The following is a 17,647-nucleotide window of genomic DNA, read 5'->3' as shown; positions in this document are numbered from 1 at the left end:
TTTCAACAGTTGGTACCGACCTCAAGAGCGTGCACTTCGCCTTTCTCTCATTGCCGCGTGTACCTCACTTGCTGGCGCCTTCGGAGGCAGTATCGCTTATGGTGTTGGCCGTATCAATGGCTCAAAAGGCTTGGAAGCGTGGCGGTGGTTATTCATCATCGAGGGCGCACCATCATGTGCTCTGGCGGTGGCAACGTACTTCTTCTTTCCAGCCTACCCAGAGACGGCAACATGGCTATCTGCGAAGGAACGAGAACTCGCCGTCAAGCGCCTCAGAGGCGAAGCGTCTTTGGGACATGCAAGAATTACATGGCTGCAGACCAAAGATACGCTAATGGACTGGAGGTTATACCTCCATTATCTCGCCTTCATCGCCGTCTGCGTCCCCTTTTCGAGTATCTCGTATTTCGCCCCAACTATCGTGAATGGACTCGGATACGAAGGACTGCGTGCTCAGCTGTTCACCGTGCCACCCTTCGCTATAGCCTTTGTCGCTACCGTCGCCTGTTCGGTCTTCGCAGATCGATATGAAATGTGGTCTACATTTTCATGGATTCCTATGGTTGTTTCGGGCGTCGTCTTTCTAATCCAGGGTGCGCTTGGTTTCGAGCCATGTACTTCTCAGTTCAACTGACTGACTTGTCACGTATCAGGCGCACTTTCACCTACGGCGTTCAAAGCACGATATGCTATGCTGTGTCTCAGCACGACGTTTTCTAACATCTGTAATCCGTCTCTCATAACATGGCTGACTGTCAATCTTCGAAACACCGATGCAACGACGCTCGCTATACCTCTGATGGTCACTATCGGCACTATCGGGCAAATTACTGGTGAGTTTGCTTCTGCAGGCTGTGCTATATGTGGTGTTCGCTGAATTTAATTCTAGGCGTATATATTTACAAGGCGAATGAAGCGCCAGGTTATCGTACCGGTCACTTCACGAATGGTGCATTCCTCTTGGCAGGAGCGCTTGTCATCCTCATCCTCCGCGAGTTGTATAGAAGACGAAACCAGAAAAAGACACCTGGAAGTCAGCCATGGCGTGTGTAACGTGTTTCGGCTCGGGTATCTGTATAGAAGTTTGAGAACTTTCTGTGTCCGTTGAACGGACTGCTTTGTGTACGACAGAAGTATTTGCATAAATGATCAGTTTTTCTCTTCTTTGCCAGGTTTATGCTGTCGATTGGCGCCCTTCTTGGTCAGTGAATGAACGAATGATGATGATTATCCGTCGAGGAAAGACTGCTAGTTTCTGAAGACGCTCGTCCTGATACGGATGATGGGAGTTAAGGCGATAGCGAGTAACAACTTTTTAAAGTGTTCGATTTCGCTCGTTTATTGTACCATTAGTCGTCGTGATCAATATGCATTCTGTAACAGTCGCTTCAATCAATAAATGCTCAGTATGTTGAAGTACGACACAAGACTGACACGAGAAATGTGGAGGTAGACGTATAAGGGTATGAGGTCCCGCGGCTGCCCGTGATGTCTTCTTCGAACCTCGGAACCTCATCAATCTCCAAAGTAAGCTGGTTTGGTTCGTAGAGTAAGGATAGCAGAATATTCAATATAAGGAGTTACTGTATCTGTCAAACGAAAGAACACGAACATGCTGCGGACGAGCCATGAAAGAAATAGATCCTCGTTTTGTGATTCTTAAGATAACGGCCGTTCTCTTCCGGTAAGATATCCGTACCGTTGTCCATACACGGACACTTTGACGACGATGATGGATGTCTCGTCTCTGAAAGAATACTTTTGATTATGTGGGTTGCTAGGCTTAGAACGTTTTGACGACGCTCAGTCATTGTTGGAGTGCACCTAATAGAGCGTCATTTTATTGACAAAAGCACCCAAATTGAAGCTCAGGTTTCAAATCACGAGGATGAAAAAGATTGGAGGATGCGTATGAAATCTAATCTGATTGAACCGCTGCTAAACCAAGTCCCCAGTCCGTTCCTCCAAATCTATGGGTCATTCTCCTTGGGTCTCTTCCTTATCCCACGCAATTTCGTAGCACACACTGAGGGTTTCACCGCCTAGACCCTTCACCCTCTTCGTCTCAAGACGCTCCGACGTCGCCTTGCGTTTCTTGAGGTCCAGAACTCGTTACTGCTATAGCAGGTGTTCCGGTGCCAATCATAGTGCTCCTTTGCGGGGACCTTCATAGCTTCGGCATGTCTGCGCAAGGTGTCGCAGAGCCATGCAGGACCATTCAGTTTCTCCATCTTTGTGAGATACATCCCCTTCGTGGTGCGCGCGGCCATCTGGGGAGAGAATGATGCCAGAATGTACTGGTACATGTCTTCGTCTTTTGAGTTGGGTTCCGGCTCGTATTGAACAGCAAAGACATGCATCAGTTCTCGCAGCAACTCATTGAGACCGTTGACGTCGAAGGAAGTAGGTCAGAAGGGTTCTTCAGCACACTTTTCTTGCCTCTACCACCGATATCCCCACGAGGTCGGAGTACGGAGTCCTCAAACCATGACTTCAAATCATCGTATAAGACAGTCGGTATAGATGATTTGCGGGTATATCTGAGAGCTACGTAGAGGAGAACCCACAGTGATGATTCCTTGTCGTCTACCAGGGTGTGCGAGGTCCCATAAGAAGCCAAAAGGCGCGCAGACATGAACTGCCAGGTACCCTAGAAGATGAGGGAATAAGGGAAGAGGGTTGTGACAATTGCGTAGAAAACTTACGGTTCGGCATATGCCTTTTTCGCCACGTCTGTCGGTAAGAATAATGCAATGATCCCAGTCAATGAGGAACCCTTGATGATTTGGGGTGATCATAATGTTTCTGACACTAGTATCGCGATGCAGAATGCATGCCCTATCGAACGCCGCCTGGTGAGCTATGTGCAACAATAAAATGGTTAGATCAGAAGAAATGCACAAGGAAGGATGTAACATACCTTCCATGGCATCCGCGATACAGGGTCACAAGGTCTTTGATATAGCAGAAAGTCATCAGATCTCTTCGGATGATTTTCAAGAAAATCCGGTGGCCCCGCAATGTCGGGAGGCAGTCGACCTCGTCGTCAGTGGGTCTGTGAGCCAACGACCCTTGTACATGTTCCTGCGTGATCGTGGTCGTGTCGGCGACATCTCCCCCAGTCTCCATCTCAGCTATGTGTGGAACTCGGTGCGGGGCTAAGATGGTAGATATCCGATTCCTTCGCAATCTGAGGTGACTCTTCACGCCAGTAGTCCTGCATAAACAATAGCCCTGCACGAGACTTAGCAGGATCACGGAGATCAGGACTATCCGGATCGATAGCGAGAGACCTACGTGTCGATCGCCCAAAGGGCGAGAACGCGCCATCATCGAACTTGGGAGCACACACCACGAATTGCTGAGGCTTACCATCGAGGGTCACATCCATGCAGAACAGCTTCTGGTCCTCGATATTCATCTCTCGCTTCTCCCTACGCCCCGGTTTACCATGTCATATATCCATATCGTACAGGCCGACTTTAGCTCGAGCAAGCACGGCATAGGGGTCGCCATCAGCAATGAGAGAAACAGCAGTGTCTTTCCCTCGTTGGCTAGGTATCAACTGGGGGAATCGCTTGTAAAAGTTGAAGATCAAGGTCGTTTCCTCAGTGTAGTCAAACCTCTTGCTGACGACGGCCCCGGATCGGTCCCAGCGTATGAATCGCGCGAAGCGGCCACATATCAGAGTCGGGAAGAAGTGAGAGCGGTATTGGAACATTATCGTGACACCGGCATGGCAGGCTATTTGCCCGCGTGTCTCGCGTCCCTTGACGGAGTTGTTCTCAGAAGGAAAAACGGGTTGCTTAATGGAGCCGACTGCGTAGGTTCTGCAACGTCATCCGATACCGCATCAGCGACGCTGATATCTTCCTCTTTCTTCCTCTCCCTCCGATTTATCGTCTTCATCATCATTATCCGCCTCCCCTTTATCCTCCCCCTCCTCCTCCTCTACCGGGGACGCGTCGTCTTCCAAGTCAACGAAAGCATCGTAATTATCGTGGGCCTTCAGCTTGGTCTGCGTCTCCATGAGCGAGTGATCGGCGGTCCGGCCTTCAGGCATATTGTCCGCGTCGTACACTCCGATATCGACTGCAAGATTATCAAATTTTGCGTCTCGGTCACGGAATTTTCCAAACTTGGGGCATATAGACAAGTAGCCAGGTGTCTCTATACTTAGCGACACTGGCTATTTATTAAGAGCCTTGACCTGAGCACGAGTAGTCAGTAGATGAAGAACACAGGAAATAGCACAACGACGGCCATATTTCCTGTACATGTAAGGCTCACGAAGGCCTTCCATAGAAGCGAGCAACTTCCTCTTGGACTTGCCTGGTTGCTTCCGCCTGTAGCTGTCAGGAGTAGTATCGTTCCAGGGCATGTACTACTTCAGGAAAGCTTTCGCTGAAGGACCAGAGACAAAATGACCGCCTCCTTTGGCAGCGATATCCCTATGTGTGTGTCGAATTTACGGCGTGTCAACAGAGAATTTTAGATGCCTTTGGGCTTTGTTGACAACGAGAGTGTGGTCCATGCTGTATTCAGGGAGGCGAGGGCGGTTCAGAGGAGGAATGCGACGGTGTCGGTGGTGGCGGAGTCAGCTGGCGACTGAGATGGTGGATCGTTGGTAAGGTCTACCATGGAGAGAAGTATGTGAACGGCACGAATCCGTCAAGATATAATAATGCGAATGATGACAGGAAGAATCGCCGCCAAGCCAACGCGAACAACAATTATCCATTGCAATAAAGGGGAATTACCTAAATAGAACAGTAGTTAGTTCTTTGTCGCGTTCTCTTCCTTGTATAACGAATGGTTCCGCACAATAGGTGGCGTCGTGGATGTTCAAGTTCAGGTTGGCGTTTTCAAAGTCCGACCACGTGTTCGCGTTGCCTTATCACATGCTGACGCGACCGACCTGAATTTGGATTGAATAACTACATCACTGCTGGGGCATGTCAGTGTTTATGCCCGAAAGACAGCTCATAAACACCGGCATGTTCATTTGTACAGGCCGAAAATTTCCCCAGCAACTGTGGCGCTGGAGCTGTGGGAAAGATGGTAGCTTCTTCACACAGCTGGTTGCGTGATAATATTTCGAAACGGTAGGGGGAGAACTATGATTCGTAATTGTCAACTGTTACTGAGTCGGAGAGATTACCCGCGCATGCTATATCGAAAGACGTGAAAACACGACTCCTGTAAAACAGGATGTTCACAACGCCAGAATGTAGACGGTCTGCATTGATACGAACTGGAGAGCTTCGTACTTCCTTTACGGAAGAACCTGCTTTCGTACAGGTGGAAGTCTCATGTACGTCAGATGCTGAAAAGCGACAATGGAAGTAAACATCATGTAGAGGGGCTGAATATCCCGAAGTAATGGTAGTTATACAGTCGTGAGAGTACCCGAGTGTTAAAGAAAGCGAATAGATATAGGATAACAATCAAAGCAGAGCATAGCTGTTCAGAGATCAGATGGGGTGAAGAAGGGACAAAGAGAGACAAGCGTACAAGACTAGTGAAATGTGTTGGAAGGCACATAGGGAGTACCAGAGATAGGACACGACCGGGAAAGGAAGAGAAGAGAGCAGCCAGGTCATGTATAACCAGAGGATGAAGTTCAGAGTAACGTTGCACTCGCAAGACTGGTCCGAAGGATAACACTAAACAGAGAAGGCGTAAATGCGATAGAAAAATATTAAGCATACGTCAGAAGTGATGAAGAAACAAGGTGAGACGCAACAGAACGGGCGAAATGGTACTCACTCTGAAGGGGCAGATTTCGATGATCAATGTTTATCATTTATAAAAATTAAAGTAAACAGCGTACCTTTCACAGTGAACATTACAAGCCGAAGCGTAGTGATATCAGTCGCTGTGATTACACTAAAATATATGCATAAGTACCAAACAATGAAAACCATGTTAAACGCACTGAATATGGATCTCCCTCTCCGTGTTCCGACCAGTATTAGTGGCCAGTTTCGAAAAGCGACGCTTGAAGTAATCACGACCTGCACGGGCATCGCCTGGCTCACCATCAAAGTCCTGAAAGATACATCAGAGAAGGCTATGCAGACGCGCGGGAGAACATCACAGACCGCGAAGAAGTCTTTGATATCAGAGTGAGGTATCTTCTTTTCGAAGAGGTCATATTTGTTCAAAAATAAGATCTAAGCACAAACCAATATAAGCCTCAGTCGTTGCAGACGAGTTGGACAGTCTACGTACAATCGAAGTGTGCTTGAACCAATGCGATCGGCATATCGCTTCCCATACGGTCATCGCATCCTGCATTTGATTCTATCAGATTGCATCAGAGAGGTGATTTGCCGAGTCATCACGATAAATCACACACCGCATCGTTGTCCTCGACCAGACACTGGTCATAGCCATTTAGGCTGATGAAGAACAAGATACTCGTCACGTCCTGGAAGCAGTGTATCCACTTTCTACGCTCAGACCTTTGGCCACCGACATCAATAATCGTGACCTCGCGTTCCCAAAGATGAAAGACTGTTTCCGTGATCCCAATCGTCCGAACACGGCATTGCATGATATCTTGTTCAGTTGGCTGATACCGAGGGTCAAACAACCTATCAAGATCCGAGAATAAATACCCCAAACTACGCCCTGTAAGAGTGGCGTAACGAAGAACGGGGGATGGAAGACTCACTTTTCAGGCAAGGCTGCTTCGTTCCCTCTCTGCCAAGCTTTCTGAACATCAGGATCACCCCATAGTGCCTTGAGTGACTCATAGTACCGTCTCGGGAATAGCTCACCATCCCTCACATGAGGCCAGTACATGAATTCGATATATTTTATGTTAGCATCTGAAACCCTCAGATTCATGTCTTCCATCGCGTAGAGGATACACCTCATTCCATCGACAAGATTGTCAAGCGTCATCTGCCGATAGTATTCGATGTCTTGCTGAGAGAATGGAATGTTGCAGATAAGGCGCATTTGCTGTCCGAGTCGCAACGGATGAATATTGTATAGTACAAAGTTAGTAGAAGCGCACCTTTAGCAAAGTTGTCTTCCCAGAATCCCCAGATCCCAAAAGCAGAACCTGTATATGATACGTGAGCAAATAAGTTCGGAGCATCGTACCGTATACATGTACCTTGACTTGTGCTGCCATCTTCGCCTTGGCCTGGCAGTCAGGTTGATTAGTACTGAACGTGCGCCAAGTTCACGAGCAAACACACCTTCTCGAGCTCCTCCTCGGCTTTCCTATGCAAGACCTCGTCTGCATCCGTGACCTCATAACATCGGGAGGACGAGCGTATGCCCATTGCATCGATATGGGGAGGGTAAACACTGGTGAAAGAGCACAAACACGACTAAGCGCCGAGTTCCAGTGAGAATAGAATAGGTACATGGCAGTGGTGCTTACCAAGACTTGGCGTCAATTATTTTTGTGACAATCTAGCTTCTGATCAACTTACGTGAGACCGTCCTGCTTTGGTTTACTCTTCCCTCCGAGTAACGACGGTCCCATCACGCGGCAACTCCCGGGATCAATTGTTGTCACAGCTGCAAAGACGTTTCCCGTCCCTGCGACCGTCTCCACGATCTGTTTGGCTCCCTCCCCTACTGCCTCCGCGGAGGTCTTGGCCCTTTCTCTTTTCCCTCCGGGTGGGTTGACACAAATATGTCGCCCATCTCATTTGACGTCTTTCGTCGATGAGATTTTTGTGTTCGTGCGTGTGGGTGGATTCCAATGGTTGACACGGTTGACACGAATGTGTCGCTGTGTCCGTTTGACGTCCTTCGTCGGCGGATTGGTGAGAGTTCGTGACTGTGGCGTGATGTCTTTTGTCGGGGAGCGCTGCTTTTGTTCGCTCGCTCGATGCTCGCTCGATTTTTGCTCGCTTGCTCGTTTTTGGGTTTGGGTTTGGAGACATTGTACTCCTCCCATTTTCCCTTTCTCTCTCCAGATCGTGTCTCTCTCTACACCCCTGACTAAACCCAGACATTTTGCTGCCAGGGTTAACGACGACGCCACCGATCATGGCCTTCGTCTCGCTGCTTGTCTCGCAGGGTCCTTTGTCGGCATCCTCGTCCTTGCTTTCTTCTTCATTAGGAGGAGGCGACTTGTTCAACGGCAGCGACGCGCATCCACCAACACACTCAGACTCATCATGGATTCTTTTCCACTGCCTCCAAACATGCTGCCGCCAGAGCAGCAGCAGCGATATGTCTTCCCTTGCCCTCGTCAAGATGGCCCTAATAAAAATTGGCTTGATGAGAACAGCAATTTTCAAATGGAGGAAATTGACCTGTATGTTGTTCCTGTTTGCTGGTCTTGCTTTGACTGATGCCATTCCCCAGGTCTCTTACACACAAGGTCCCCTGGTTTGCAGAACTTTGCCAGCATTTCGGACTCGCACATACGGGCAACAAAACGACGCTTCGTGAGCAGCTTGTGAAGTTCAGCCAAGCCGGGATGGAAAAGTGGAAGGCAAAGTACGTTCATTCATGCCATACACAGATGCGAGCTCATCTCCCTCTCCTCTCACAGTATTCTCACTCCGACGCGTATTCCTCACAAGGGAGTGAGGGTGGTGAGGGATGGTGCTATTACGAAGAGGAAGCTGACACGTCGAGCAACCCGCATTCATGAGGTGAGCATACCGGTGAGCAACCCTCAAAGAGTACTCCTCCCTACGTCAAGATTCGAGGATACTCGTAGCCAGGCCAAGATAGATGGCTTCATACCTTGGGTGAGTCCGTTTTTGTTCCTGTTCATGCTTGGTTTGTTGATTGCGTTTTCAGGCTGAAGTTCTTATGGTCAAGATAGCGAAAGAAGAAGAACGTGCACAGAATCTCCGCAATACCCATCTCCCAGAACCTGGGGTCAACAGTGTCCACAATCACAGCACGCAAAAGCCTGGTATGGTACGTGTCATTACTTTTCACTGTTGATTCGACCTGACAGCCATCTCCAATGCACAGAATCCTTTTGCGAGCCCTGACTTTGTCCAGTGTGTTGCCTCTATCGTCGAGGAGCGGTTGGCTGCTCATCAAAACTCCTCCCCCTCATCCTTGTCTTCGACTGTATCACCTGAAACCCCCTGTCCCTCCATAGATTTCGACTCAACCATTATGGGGCTCACTGCAAGTTCGACTGAAGTCTTCTCTGGTATTGTGGACCGACCAGACTCACCGATCCTACCACCCTTTGAGCCCATGCAGATGACTTCACCATCCATGCTGCTCTCTCCACCTGCTCTGCCGATGTCTGAACTCGACAGGAATGCTCCAGTATTATCTGATGATACTGCCATCAACCCAATTCAGTGCTTGTTGGTCTTTGCTGATGGCCAGACCATAACTGTTCATCAGGGTGACGTTCCGACTGACTAAACCATTCTGCTATGCATCAAATCTCGAAAGTCTCATTCGGTGCTGGGATGATCGTAATCCAGACTGGGCCCCATCCGTTGATTATCCAATCGTCATCCATGGTCGCCCTGGTTCCAATAAAGTACTGGAAAGACATCTACAAACTCAATAAAAAAACAGGGAACGAATGGGAAAAACTCAAGAGCAATTGGCTAGATTGGAAAGTATGTTTGCTTTTCTTTCTGTTGTTCATATTCTCACCTCTTGCCTTCAGCATTTTATTGAAGCATATCAGGCATTCGAGACACCTGAAGCCTTCTGAGCCGAGTTTTCCGACTCTCAAGGACAGAGGCTGAAATTCTCTCGAATCAAAAAAATTCTTTTAGAGCGACGAACAGCCGCAAATCTCGAATTAGCAAAACAAGTGACAGCTGAGTATGGTGATGATTTTATCAATCACTTTGGTTATAAAAGGGGTAGGAAATTGGTTGCCATGAAGGATGGTCCAACAATTGCCCGACACTATAGGAAGAAGATGGGAATTAGTTGCAATGAGGATGTTTAGTTCACAGTTCATGTCAGTAGTTTTGGAATGCTACAATGTTTTTCTTATTTACTTTGTGACGTGAGATAACTACACAATTAAAATTAAGCACATGGACATGTTCGTCCACAGGTCCAGCATTTGACTACTTGGCGGTCAAGCTTGAAAAATTCATCACGACGAAGAGTCAGAGTGTCGTTTGATGAAATCAAATACTTGACAATTGTCATATGTGAAAAGTCCGAGCTCCAACCACCCCACTCACAGATTTGTCGAATTGACCAACGGAGATCACATGAGAACCACTGGCATCCACCACTGGCGAAAAGAATGTGTACCATAGGGATATGGTGTGATACCCAAGTCCCACAGGTTATTCCGAAAGAGCTGCAGGAAGACCTCTGGTTTCTAACAAAGTTCCGAATGAGCATGGACCACTTGCGTATAGAACCCATACCTTACCATTGCGGTGTTCTTGGCAGTGTTGGGACGGTCACGTTTATCGATGTTGGGGAAAAGATTCCCTTTGTTAATCCTTGAGGTGCCAATCCATGTGGCGAGAGCTTCGAACAGGACAGAGATGCGCCATATGTTCTGGCAGTTCTCGTAATACAAACGGAGGTATGTCTGTTATCCCAAACAAGTCAGCAGGCAATGGCACTGTAGCAGCAAAATGCACTTACCACCAAATTGCGCGTTTTTATGAAAAGGAAGGGTGATCGAAACACAGGCAGTGTTATCAACTTCATCATTGTAGAGATCAACCTCGTGGGCCTGAATGTTCAACACCTCATCAATGCAGAGTAAGCATGTAAACACTACGAGGTAGATGGCCTGGAGCAATCGCCGCATGTTTCCTCTGCACCAGTTTCCCTGGGACAGGTGATTGTTATCCCAGTTTTCGTGCTTATGATTATGCACATAGAGCTGCTTCAGAATACCCTAGAAAGTAAAAGATGTAATGAGTTTTTGACAACAGAAACAGAGACATACAGGACCAATGGCTCGAGCACTAGTTGAAGTTTCGCCTTTGGCGACCTGTGTTTCTCATCAGCCTACATATATTACTGATGAGTTTCACAGCGTACCTTGTGTTTGTGCAGACCCAACATGTATGAGGACACGAGATCAGAGATCGACGGGTTTCCAAGCGCCGTTGCTCTGTTCCAAGGTACCTTACCTCGACGACCAGTCTTATGGAAGCCATAGGTGGTGCCTGCCCTAAGCTTTTGAGCATGTGAGTAGCTCCTCTGTGCGTCGTCAGGCCCTTTGCTTGTGCCATGCATATCAATATCATCACACCTCATCAAGTCAGGTAGACATGATATGGACTGAATGCTCAGGCGTACTTTTTCATAATAAATCCTACGATGTAGCAGTCAATATTCGGGTCAAGCTTCTGCAGATTGAATATATTAGTGCCTGGCTGGATGATGTTCTTCTTAATGAGGAAGTTATTAAAGGCCGTCATGACCCTGTGTAAGTGTTGAACGTTAGAATAATGCAGGGTATCAGAAACTGAGGATAATAGTTGACCTTTTATATGCAGCGTCAGTGCCTTCTGTGACACCCTTTGATGCTTCGCTAATATTGGCTAAAACCTCCTCAACATCGTCCGATGCACTCAGGTCCATCTGCATATTACCATCGTACTCATTGGACACACCGCAACTCTCCTGCTCACCCTCAATGTCGTCTATGATCTCTAAATCTGAGGATAGGGTTTCTAGGACCTTGCGAATTCCTAGCGCATTTGTGATATCATTGGTCGTGTTCATGTCCATATGATACTGAGAGGAAGAGAGAACAGTGAGTCAAGCGATAAAGTCCATGATATGCTATCTATATATATGAAAAAAAGAGGGGTAGGTGCTCCTATTTAGAATCCATTCTCGTCATCTGTGCATAGCTCCAGGATCTCCCCTTTCGCTGTATAGCGAACTTCGATTCGGTACTTTGGAGATGAGTTACGTTTCTGGCGCTTTATTGGAGTGGCTTCTTTAAAAAAAAACTGTAAGAAACAGGCCATACATGGCATTGAAATGAGCCCTGCCTGTCATTTCCTCGCCACTCTCGTCACTAGATATCTCTAAGACCGGGTAAGACCTGTTCTGTTCTGCTGAGCCTTGACTGGTGTTTCGTAGATTGGCAGAAGTCGAAGCTAGGGCATCATAAAAGTTATTGTAAGAGAGATTTGACAGGCAGGGATACTTGACATACCAACGGGCTGAGCGAGGCTTGGCTCTGCTTCGATGAGCCTCATTTTCTTGATACTTGGTTCAACCATCTTATGTTTTTTGCCAGCTTTGAGGGTCTGATGTTGTGTATCATCCAAGATGTTCGGCCTGTGCATGAAGGGCCAATACATGAGAGAGCCATGCATGAACTTGGGGTTTCTTCACAAACTGATCGTACTCGTCTGACGTGGTATTGGTATTGTATGTCCCATCAATCGCAGAGGTGATCTGAGTTAGGATTTCACTGGGAATGATGAGAGATACATATAACTCTGAATGTGATCGTTCACGTTGATTCGCACGTACAGCATGTACTTTGGAAACTATAGCATGCTGGGAGATATGAGTGTCGTCATCTTTCAATAGTCCCCGTCGTTTACATAGATCTTGAAGCAGGTCATGGGTGGCTAATCCTGGGAAGACATGATCACGGAAATTGCAGGATGATGCCCATCGAATGTCCCCAAACAAAGAGCTCCTCACATAGCTTTGCGAGTTGGGATATGTCCGGTTGACGCAGCGATGGAGCGGCAGGTAGATTACCCACCCCATTGGATTGGGATGTCACTGGGTGAATATATTGGATGAGAACCAACACCTTTGGGAAGTCAAGCGGGATACGTGAAGCTAGCGAACGCTGCCGAGAATGAAGATGGCCAGCCCCCTGCTTTTCCAATGCCGTGCAAAGGTCCCGACGCCATGCGGAGGCAACAGCAGCATAATCATCAACTTCGGATGCTTCAAGGGCATCAAACAGCCATGTTCTCCAACACTTGACTTTGCGATATTAGCTGCAGTTTGGATGCCACATCCTTGAATTCCATCCTATCACATAAGAATGAGTCTATATCAACTGAAAACATTGCGTAACTTACATCATAATCACCCCCTGCGAGTAACGCGAATCATTACAAGATTGTTGCAGGAGAACTGGGATCCGGCCTCATGAACCTCAATCAGATATTTGGAGTCGCTTTCCTCTTTGCTAATGAATATGTTTAAAAATCACACTGATAAAATGTAACTGTTGCTCTCACATCCGAATCACTTGCTGAGCACCAAATAGCATGGTATCAAAGTCCTCTGACATCACAGCATCAATCCGGCCAAGGCGCGAGAGCATCACAAGCTCGGCCTCTGCTTCACCTGGAGCCTGTGTTTCATGTCAGGAAGAGAAAAGAAAAGAAAAGAACAGGCCGTACGTCCCAATAGGAGAACCCAAATCCTTCCAGCAGTCGCTTGAAATCATTGGTTAACCAGATTGGCATCTTCTTCACAATCTTTTTACGCTTATAAGTAGGGCGGTGTGGGCCATTGAACACGAATAAAGGTATGACCGGGAGATGAAATAGGCGTCCTAGTCATTTGAAAAGTGACGCTTGGGCTGGACTCTTCGTCTGCCCATGATGGAACGTCACTGCAGACATCCATCCACTAGAAAGAGGTAATACTAGTTAGACTTGATATGTATAATACACTAGATATAGCTACCTAGCATCTACGCCTATACGTGGAATGAACTCATGTACAGCGCTGGTGGATATCTTCTGGGAAGACCAGTCGACGAATGATACAGAGCTTGTAGGGTTCAGAAGCTGCAAAGGAAGATGTTAGAACTAGCATACAAATCACAGGAGAAAAATAAACAAACATCCCAGCCGCCTTTGACACCCATGGTAAGAGGAAGAGGCTGCTATAGGGGTTGTCTGAGAGCCGACTACTTGCTGACAAAAGATGATGGCAGAAAAAGCAGCATGAATATAATATCTGGAAATACAAGGCAACCTTGAGAGTTCTAAATCTGCGCAGTACATAGTATCATAGTCTGAGGCGCATCATCAAGCCCAGCTGCAGGAATCCATCACGGCACTCATGGGACAGCTAGGAGACCAGTTGTGCAAACCAACCATAGGTCGGAAAGGGCAATCACAACTGGGGTTTATGGTGGGTAAAGTATATCCATACGTGAAGTTTAGGTATATGCAGACGAGCAGTTATGACGTACTTGCACCTCCCGAATCCCAATTTTTGGAGGTGCAAGTACGACATTTAGGGCAGCAGTCTAGCCTGGATGAATGTGGTGTCAACAAGTTTGGCGGGATCAGAAGAGATCACCCACGGTTGGAAGAATATCGTGACGTTCAGGATAAGCAAAGCCAACAGTGTTGGAACTGACTGTCCCATCCAAGGATGATCGCAAGATACCAGGAGATTTGTCTGTATCAATGGAGATTCAACAATAAAGTACGTGCTTTGCGGCGGTATCAATGCTCCTATGATTCGCTACGAAACACACTTTCGAACGCTATCCCGAATTCCACGAATAGTAGTGATGGTCTATATTAGAAGAGTCAGATACGTATTCAATTCTAGACCTGATGTCAAACAATTTACCTCGTAGTAAACTTTTGAAACATCTACTCGGACGCGTTTATTGCATAATCCCAGCTTGCGACGAGTTTGGCTTGAAGGGCCATCACTCCGGCAAAGACAGTAGTAATAGCACACCCAGCGAGTGTCATCTGCCACCCGCGTACCAACACCCATAGAAACTCTACAGTGAGCATGGCACTGACCACAACAAACTGTGCAATGGCGATAACAATAAGCGTCCACGCGTCGTCCCCATCCTTCATTTAAAATTGCACTGAGCAGCACTGTTCTCGGACTTGTCAAACCACTTCTTGTCCTGCTTCAAGATGGTGCGGAATGCGAGTCTCCATGATAAAGTATTTCAAGCCCATGAGAAGACCATCAACAGCTGCGATGCTGAGAACGATGGCGCCGAAGGTGTTGATGACAGAGGTGTTCTGGGCTTCATTAGAAACCTCAAAGAAAAGTCGAGAAAGGACGAAGGAGAAAATGGGGGTGACAGTACCGCCGCTCAGCAAGCAAATGATCAGAGCAAATACGACGAGTGGCTTGTAGGGTACAGTCAGATAGACGTCCCTCATTAAACCCCAAAATGAATGGGGTCATCATTGTTGGGAGACAACTGTAGACTCTTTTCAGATGATGAAGACAAATTCTTCTCCACCTTGGTATCCGTGACCGAATCCAGTAACTCGTGAATGTCAGCAAGAGTCAGCTCTGCGTCGGTTCATGCGAGACGGTCTAGTCGACCTCCGTCTCGTCACAGCACAATTATCCTTCTTGATCAACAAAGAAGTTGCGGAATGGTGAGAGAATGCTGGCGAGGTTAGTGTGAATTGAAGGCTGTATCGGCCGTGTATGGGTAGTGAGAGTCTGAGAAGGGGGCGGCGGAAATGCGGGGATAACCTGAACGCTGGAAGGTTGTCGTCATCTCTCTGAGTGCTGGGCTGTGAATGTGTCGGCAAGAATAAAGTGACTAAGTTGTTGAGACTCTCAAGACCGAACGACAGCGGGACAAAAAGGCGTAGGCCTGCTGCTTTTCAACATCAAGTCCGCCACCACGTCGAACATCCAGTGACCAAGGATGGCACTATTTGGCACCAGGATGGTTGGAATGTATGAGAACGGTTGAGAGACTGAGTCTTTTTCCTCATCCCCCTCCGTTGTTACCAATTCTGGGTGCTCTGTATCGTCGATTGTTGACACATCTGCAACCGCTTGGGAGCCCATCATTGCCTTGAATTCACCTTCAGATCGCTCAAGGTCAGCACGATAGCCTTGCTCGATGACGGTACCGTTCTTCAAGACATAGACAAAGTCCTTCGACGTGATCTGCGACAGATCATGAGTGATGACAATGGTGGTTCGGGTTTCCTGCTATTGCTTGATAGCCTCGAACACCAAGATGCGAGAAGTAGGATCCAAGGCAGAAGTAGCTTCATCTGGTAATAAAGATAAGAACACGATAGGGTTCGAATGTTTGGGTAAAAGCTCACCAAGAATTAATACAGAAGGATTCCTTAATCGTGCTTGCGCAATAGCTAGCCTTTGCTTCTGACCACCGCTCAAGTTCGCACCTCCATTGCCTAGCTTCGTCTCATATCCGTCGGGTAAATCGCGGATGAAATCAGGAATCATAGCGGCCTGGCAAGCCTGCACGACTTCTGCCCTCGTCGCGTGTTCCGGCTTTCTCCCAGTTTCACTTCTGGCAAGTCCCATGGCAACATTGTCATGAACACTTATGTCAGATAGGATACAGTTTTGGGAAATGACAGATGTGTTCAGTCGTCCAGTTGTCGTCCAAATAGGCAATATCTTGGTCATCGAGCTCTATCTGCCCGCTCCGAGGCTTATACAACCGAAGGAGAAGTGACACAATGGTCGACTTTCCAGGTCCAGAGCTCCCTACAACAAAAGTGGTTTCTGAAGCGGGAAGAGCGGGAAGATAGATGGAGACGTCTCGCAGGACCAGTATGGAAGGTCGGGAGGGATACGTGAAGGTGACGTTATGGAGTGCTATCTTGCCATGACACTTGGACGGTATGATTTTGGGCAAATGCGTCGACCTTACTGGGTGGCCATGAAAGATCGATGCACAGGAATAATACGATGGAGATACGGGAGTCAGAGCACCTGCCTCTTCCGAGTCAGCAAGCGCGAGCAAGGCCACCATGGCAAATTTCCCCTTCGTCAACGTGATGAACTTGGGAATGCACATCTGCAGATTACTTGTAGCGATGAGGCAAGTCCAAAATACGGCCATAACATCCCCTGGTTCCACTTTGCTTTGTTTGACCAGCTTCGACCCAAACCAAAAGGCTTGCATGAACACGGACATCATGACAAATTGCGACAGGCCTGATGTAAGACCCCAGACTGCAATGAGTTTTTTGTCGGCAACCTTGACGTGGTCGAGAACGGTGCTTAGAGAGTCGCGTTCCTGAGATGCTGCATTGAACACTTTGACAGTAGCAACTGCAGACACAGCGCGGTCAATAAGCGTGGCTGCGACGGATTCTTGGGATCGTTCGATGGAAAGGAGAGGACCGGCTACCGCCTGGGAGGAGGCTTGTACTAAAACCAGAGCGGGGACAGAGGCGAGGATGACGAGGGTGAGTGCCCAGGAATGGCAAGAACAAGGCAATACACACTGGCTGCCTGTTCAGTAAGTCTGAAAATTTATAATTGACAGCAGATTTAAAAGAAACTTACCGTAGACCGACCAGGAGACAACACTCGTGGTGTGTACCACCGGCAAAACATGCCAAGTGGTACTGCTGACACAAGAGTATCAGTCCCAGCAGGATACAAGCACGCGCGAGTCATCGATAGACACGCACGCTTGACAAGGGAGCAAAATCGATGAGACTGAGAAAAGAGAAGGATTATCCCAGCAAAAGACGCTAAGGATAGCGGCCGATGGCATCGTCAAGCCCATGGTCCGACGACGAAAGACGTCAAACAGACAAGCCGACCCAAGAGGGTCAAGCCAGTGGGTGAGCAGTGGAGGAGAGCAGGCCAAATGCCTAAGTGCCACGTCGTGGCACTTAGTCAGCCACAGCCACCGAGGCCAAGCGCCAAGGTACCAATTAAGCACGTCCGGCTCACCGGTACGCGCCAATTAAGCGCTGTGTGGCAT

At 47.9% G+C, this 17,647-nt stretch overlaps 4 protein-coding genes across 4 annotated transcripts; 1 reads left to right on the top strand and 3 right to left on the bottom strand.

Annotated features, from left to right (window-relative positions):
- The first annotated feature begins 7,553 nt into the window (after nt 1-7,553).
- On the top strand, nt 7,554-9,977 carry EV420DRAFT_1588185 (uncharacterized protein). Its single transcript, XM_060474855.1, has 7 exons — nt 7,554-8,290; nt 8,341-8,475; nt 8,531-8,732; nt 8,785-8,907; nt 8,965-9,314; nt 9,355-9,485; nt 9,508-9,977. Exons 1-7 carry the CDS (start codon nt 7,752-7,754, stop codon nt 9,708-9,710), a joined length of 1,683 nt encoding a protein of 560 aa, XP_060322601.1. The 5' UTR covers nt 7,554-7,751; the 3' UTR covers nt 9,711-9,977.
- A 25-nt stretch (nt 9,978-10,002) lies between these two features.
- EV420DRAFT_1623400 (uncharacterized protein) lies at nt 10,003-11,184 on the bottom strand (the record flags this gene model as incomplete). Its single annotated transcript, XM_060475937.1, has 6 exons — nt 10,003-10,158; nt 10,205-10,306; nt 10,470-10,525; nt 10,582-10,840; nt 10,892-10,936; nt 10,987-11,184. 6 exons carry the CDS (start codon nt 11,182-11,184, stop codon nt 10,003-10,005), a joined length of 816 nt encoding a protein of 271 aa, XP_060322600.1.
- Nucleotides 11,185-12,562: 1,378 nt separating this feature from the next.
- EV420DRAFT_1651993 (uncharacterized protein) lies at nt 12,563-13,810 on the bottom strand (the record flags this gene model as incomplete). Its single annotated transcript, XM_060478603.1, has 8 exons — nt 12,563-12,864; nt 12,914-12,960; nt 13,011-13,024; nt 13,087-13,120; nt 13,173-13,288; nt 13,338-13,415; nt 13,665-13,730; nt 13,787-13,810. 8 exons carry the CDS (start codon nt 13,808-13,810, stop codon nt 12,563-12,565), a joined length of 681 nt encoding a protein of 226 aa, XP_060322599.1.
- A 590-nt stretch (nt 13,811-14,400) lies between these two features.
- Nucleotides 14,401-17,446, bottom strand: EV420DRAFT_1669785 (P-loop containing nucleoside triphosphate hydrolase protein; the record flags this gene model as incomplete). Its single annotated transcript, XM_060479035.1, has 8 exons — nt 14,401-14,765; nt 14,814-15,056; nt 15,514-15,840; nt 15,910-15,950; nt 16,005-16,213; nt 16,266-17,166; nt 17,221-17,285; nt 17,349-17,446. The coding sequence occupies 8 exons, from the start codon at nt 17,444-17,446 to the stop codon at nt 14,553-14,555; spliced, it is 2,097 nt and encodes a 698-aa protein (XP_060322598.1). The 3' UTR covers nt 14,401-14,552.
- Nucleotides 17,447-17,647: the final 201 nt, after the last annotated feature.

Source organism: Desarmillaria tabescens (assembly GCF_030435595.1).
Source record: "Desarmillaria tabescens strain CCBAS 213 chromosome Unknown EV420scaffold_110, whole genome shotgun sequence".
NCBI lineage: Eukaryota > Fungi > Basidiomycota > Agaricomycetes > Agaricales > Physalacriaceae > Desarmillaria > Desarmillaria tabescens.
Note: the sequence above shows the minus strand (reverse complement) of the source record. Positions and strands in the feature narration are given on the sequence as shown.

Bases quoted from the DNA above. Each gene is read 5' to 3' on its own strand.
- EV420DRAFT_1588185 (XM_060474855.1), top strand. From the start codon at position 7,752: ATGTGTCGCTGTGTCCGTTTGACGTCCTTCGTCGGCGGATTGGTGAGA. The intron at 8,291-8,340 runs GTATGTTGTTCC...GCCATTCCCCAG, and splicing joins CAAATGGAGGAAATTGACCT to GTCTCTTACACACAAGGTCC. The intron at 8,733-8,784 runs GTGAGTCCGTTT...TTGCGTTTTCAG, and splicing joins TAGATGGCTTCATACCTTGG to GCTGAAGTTCTTATGGTCAA.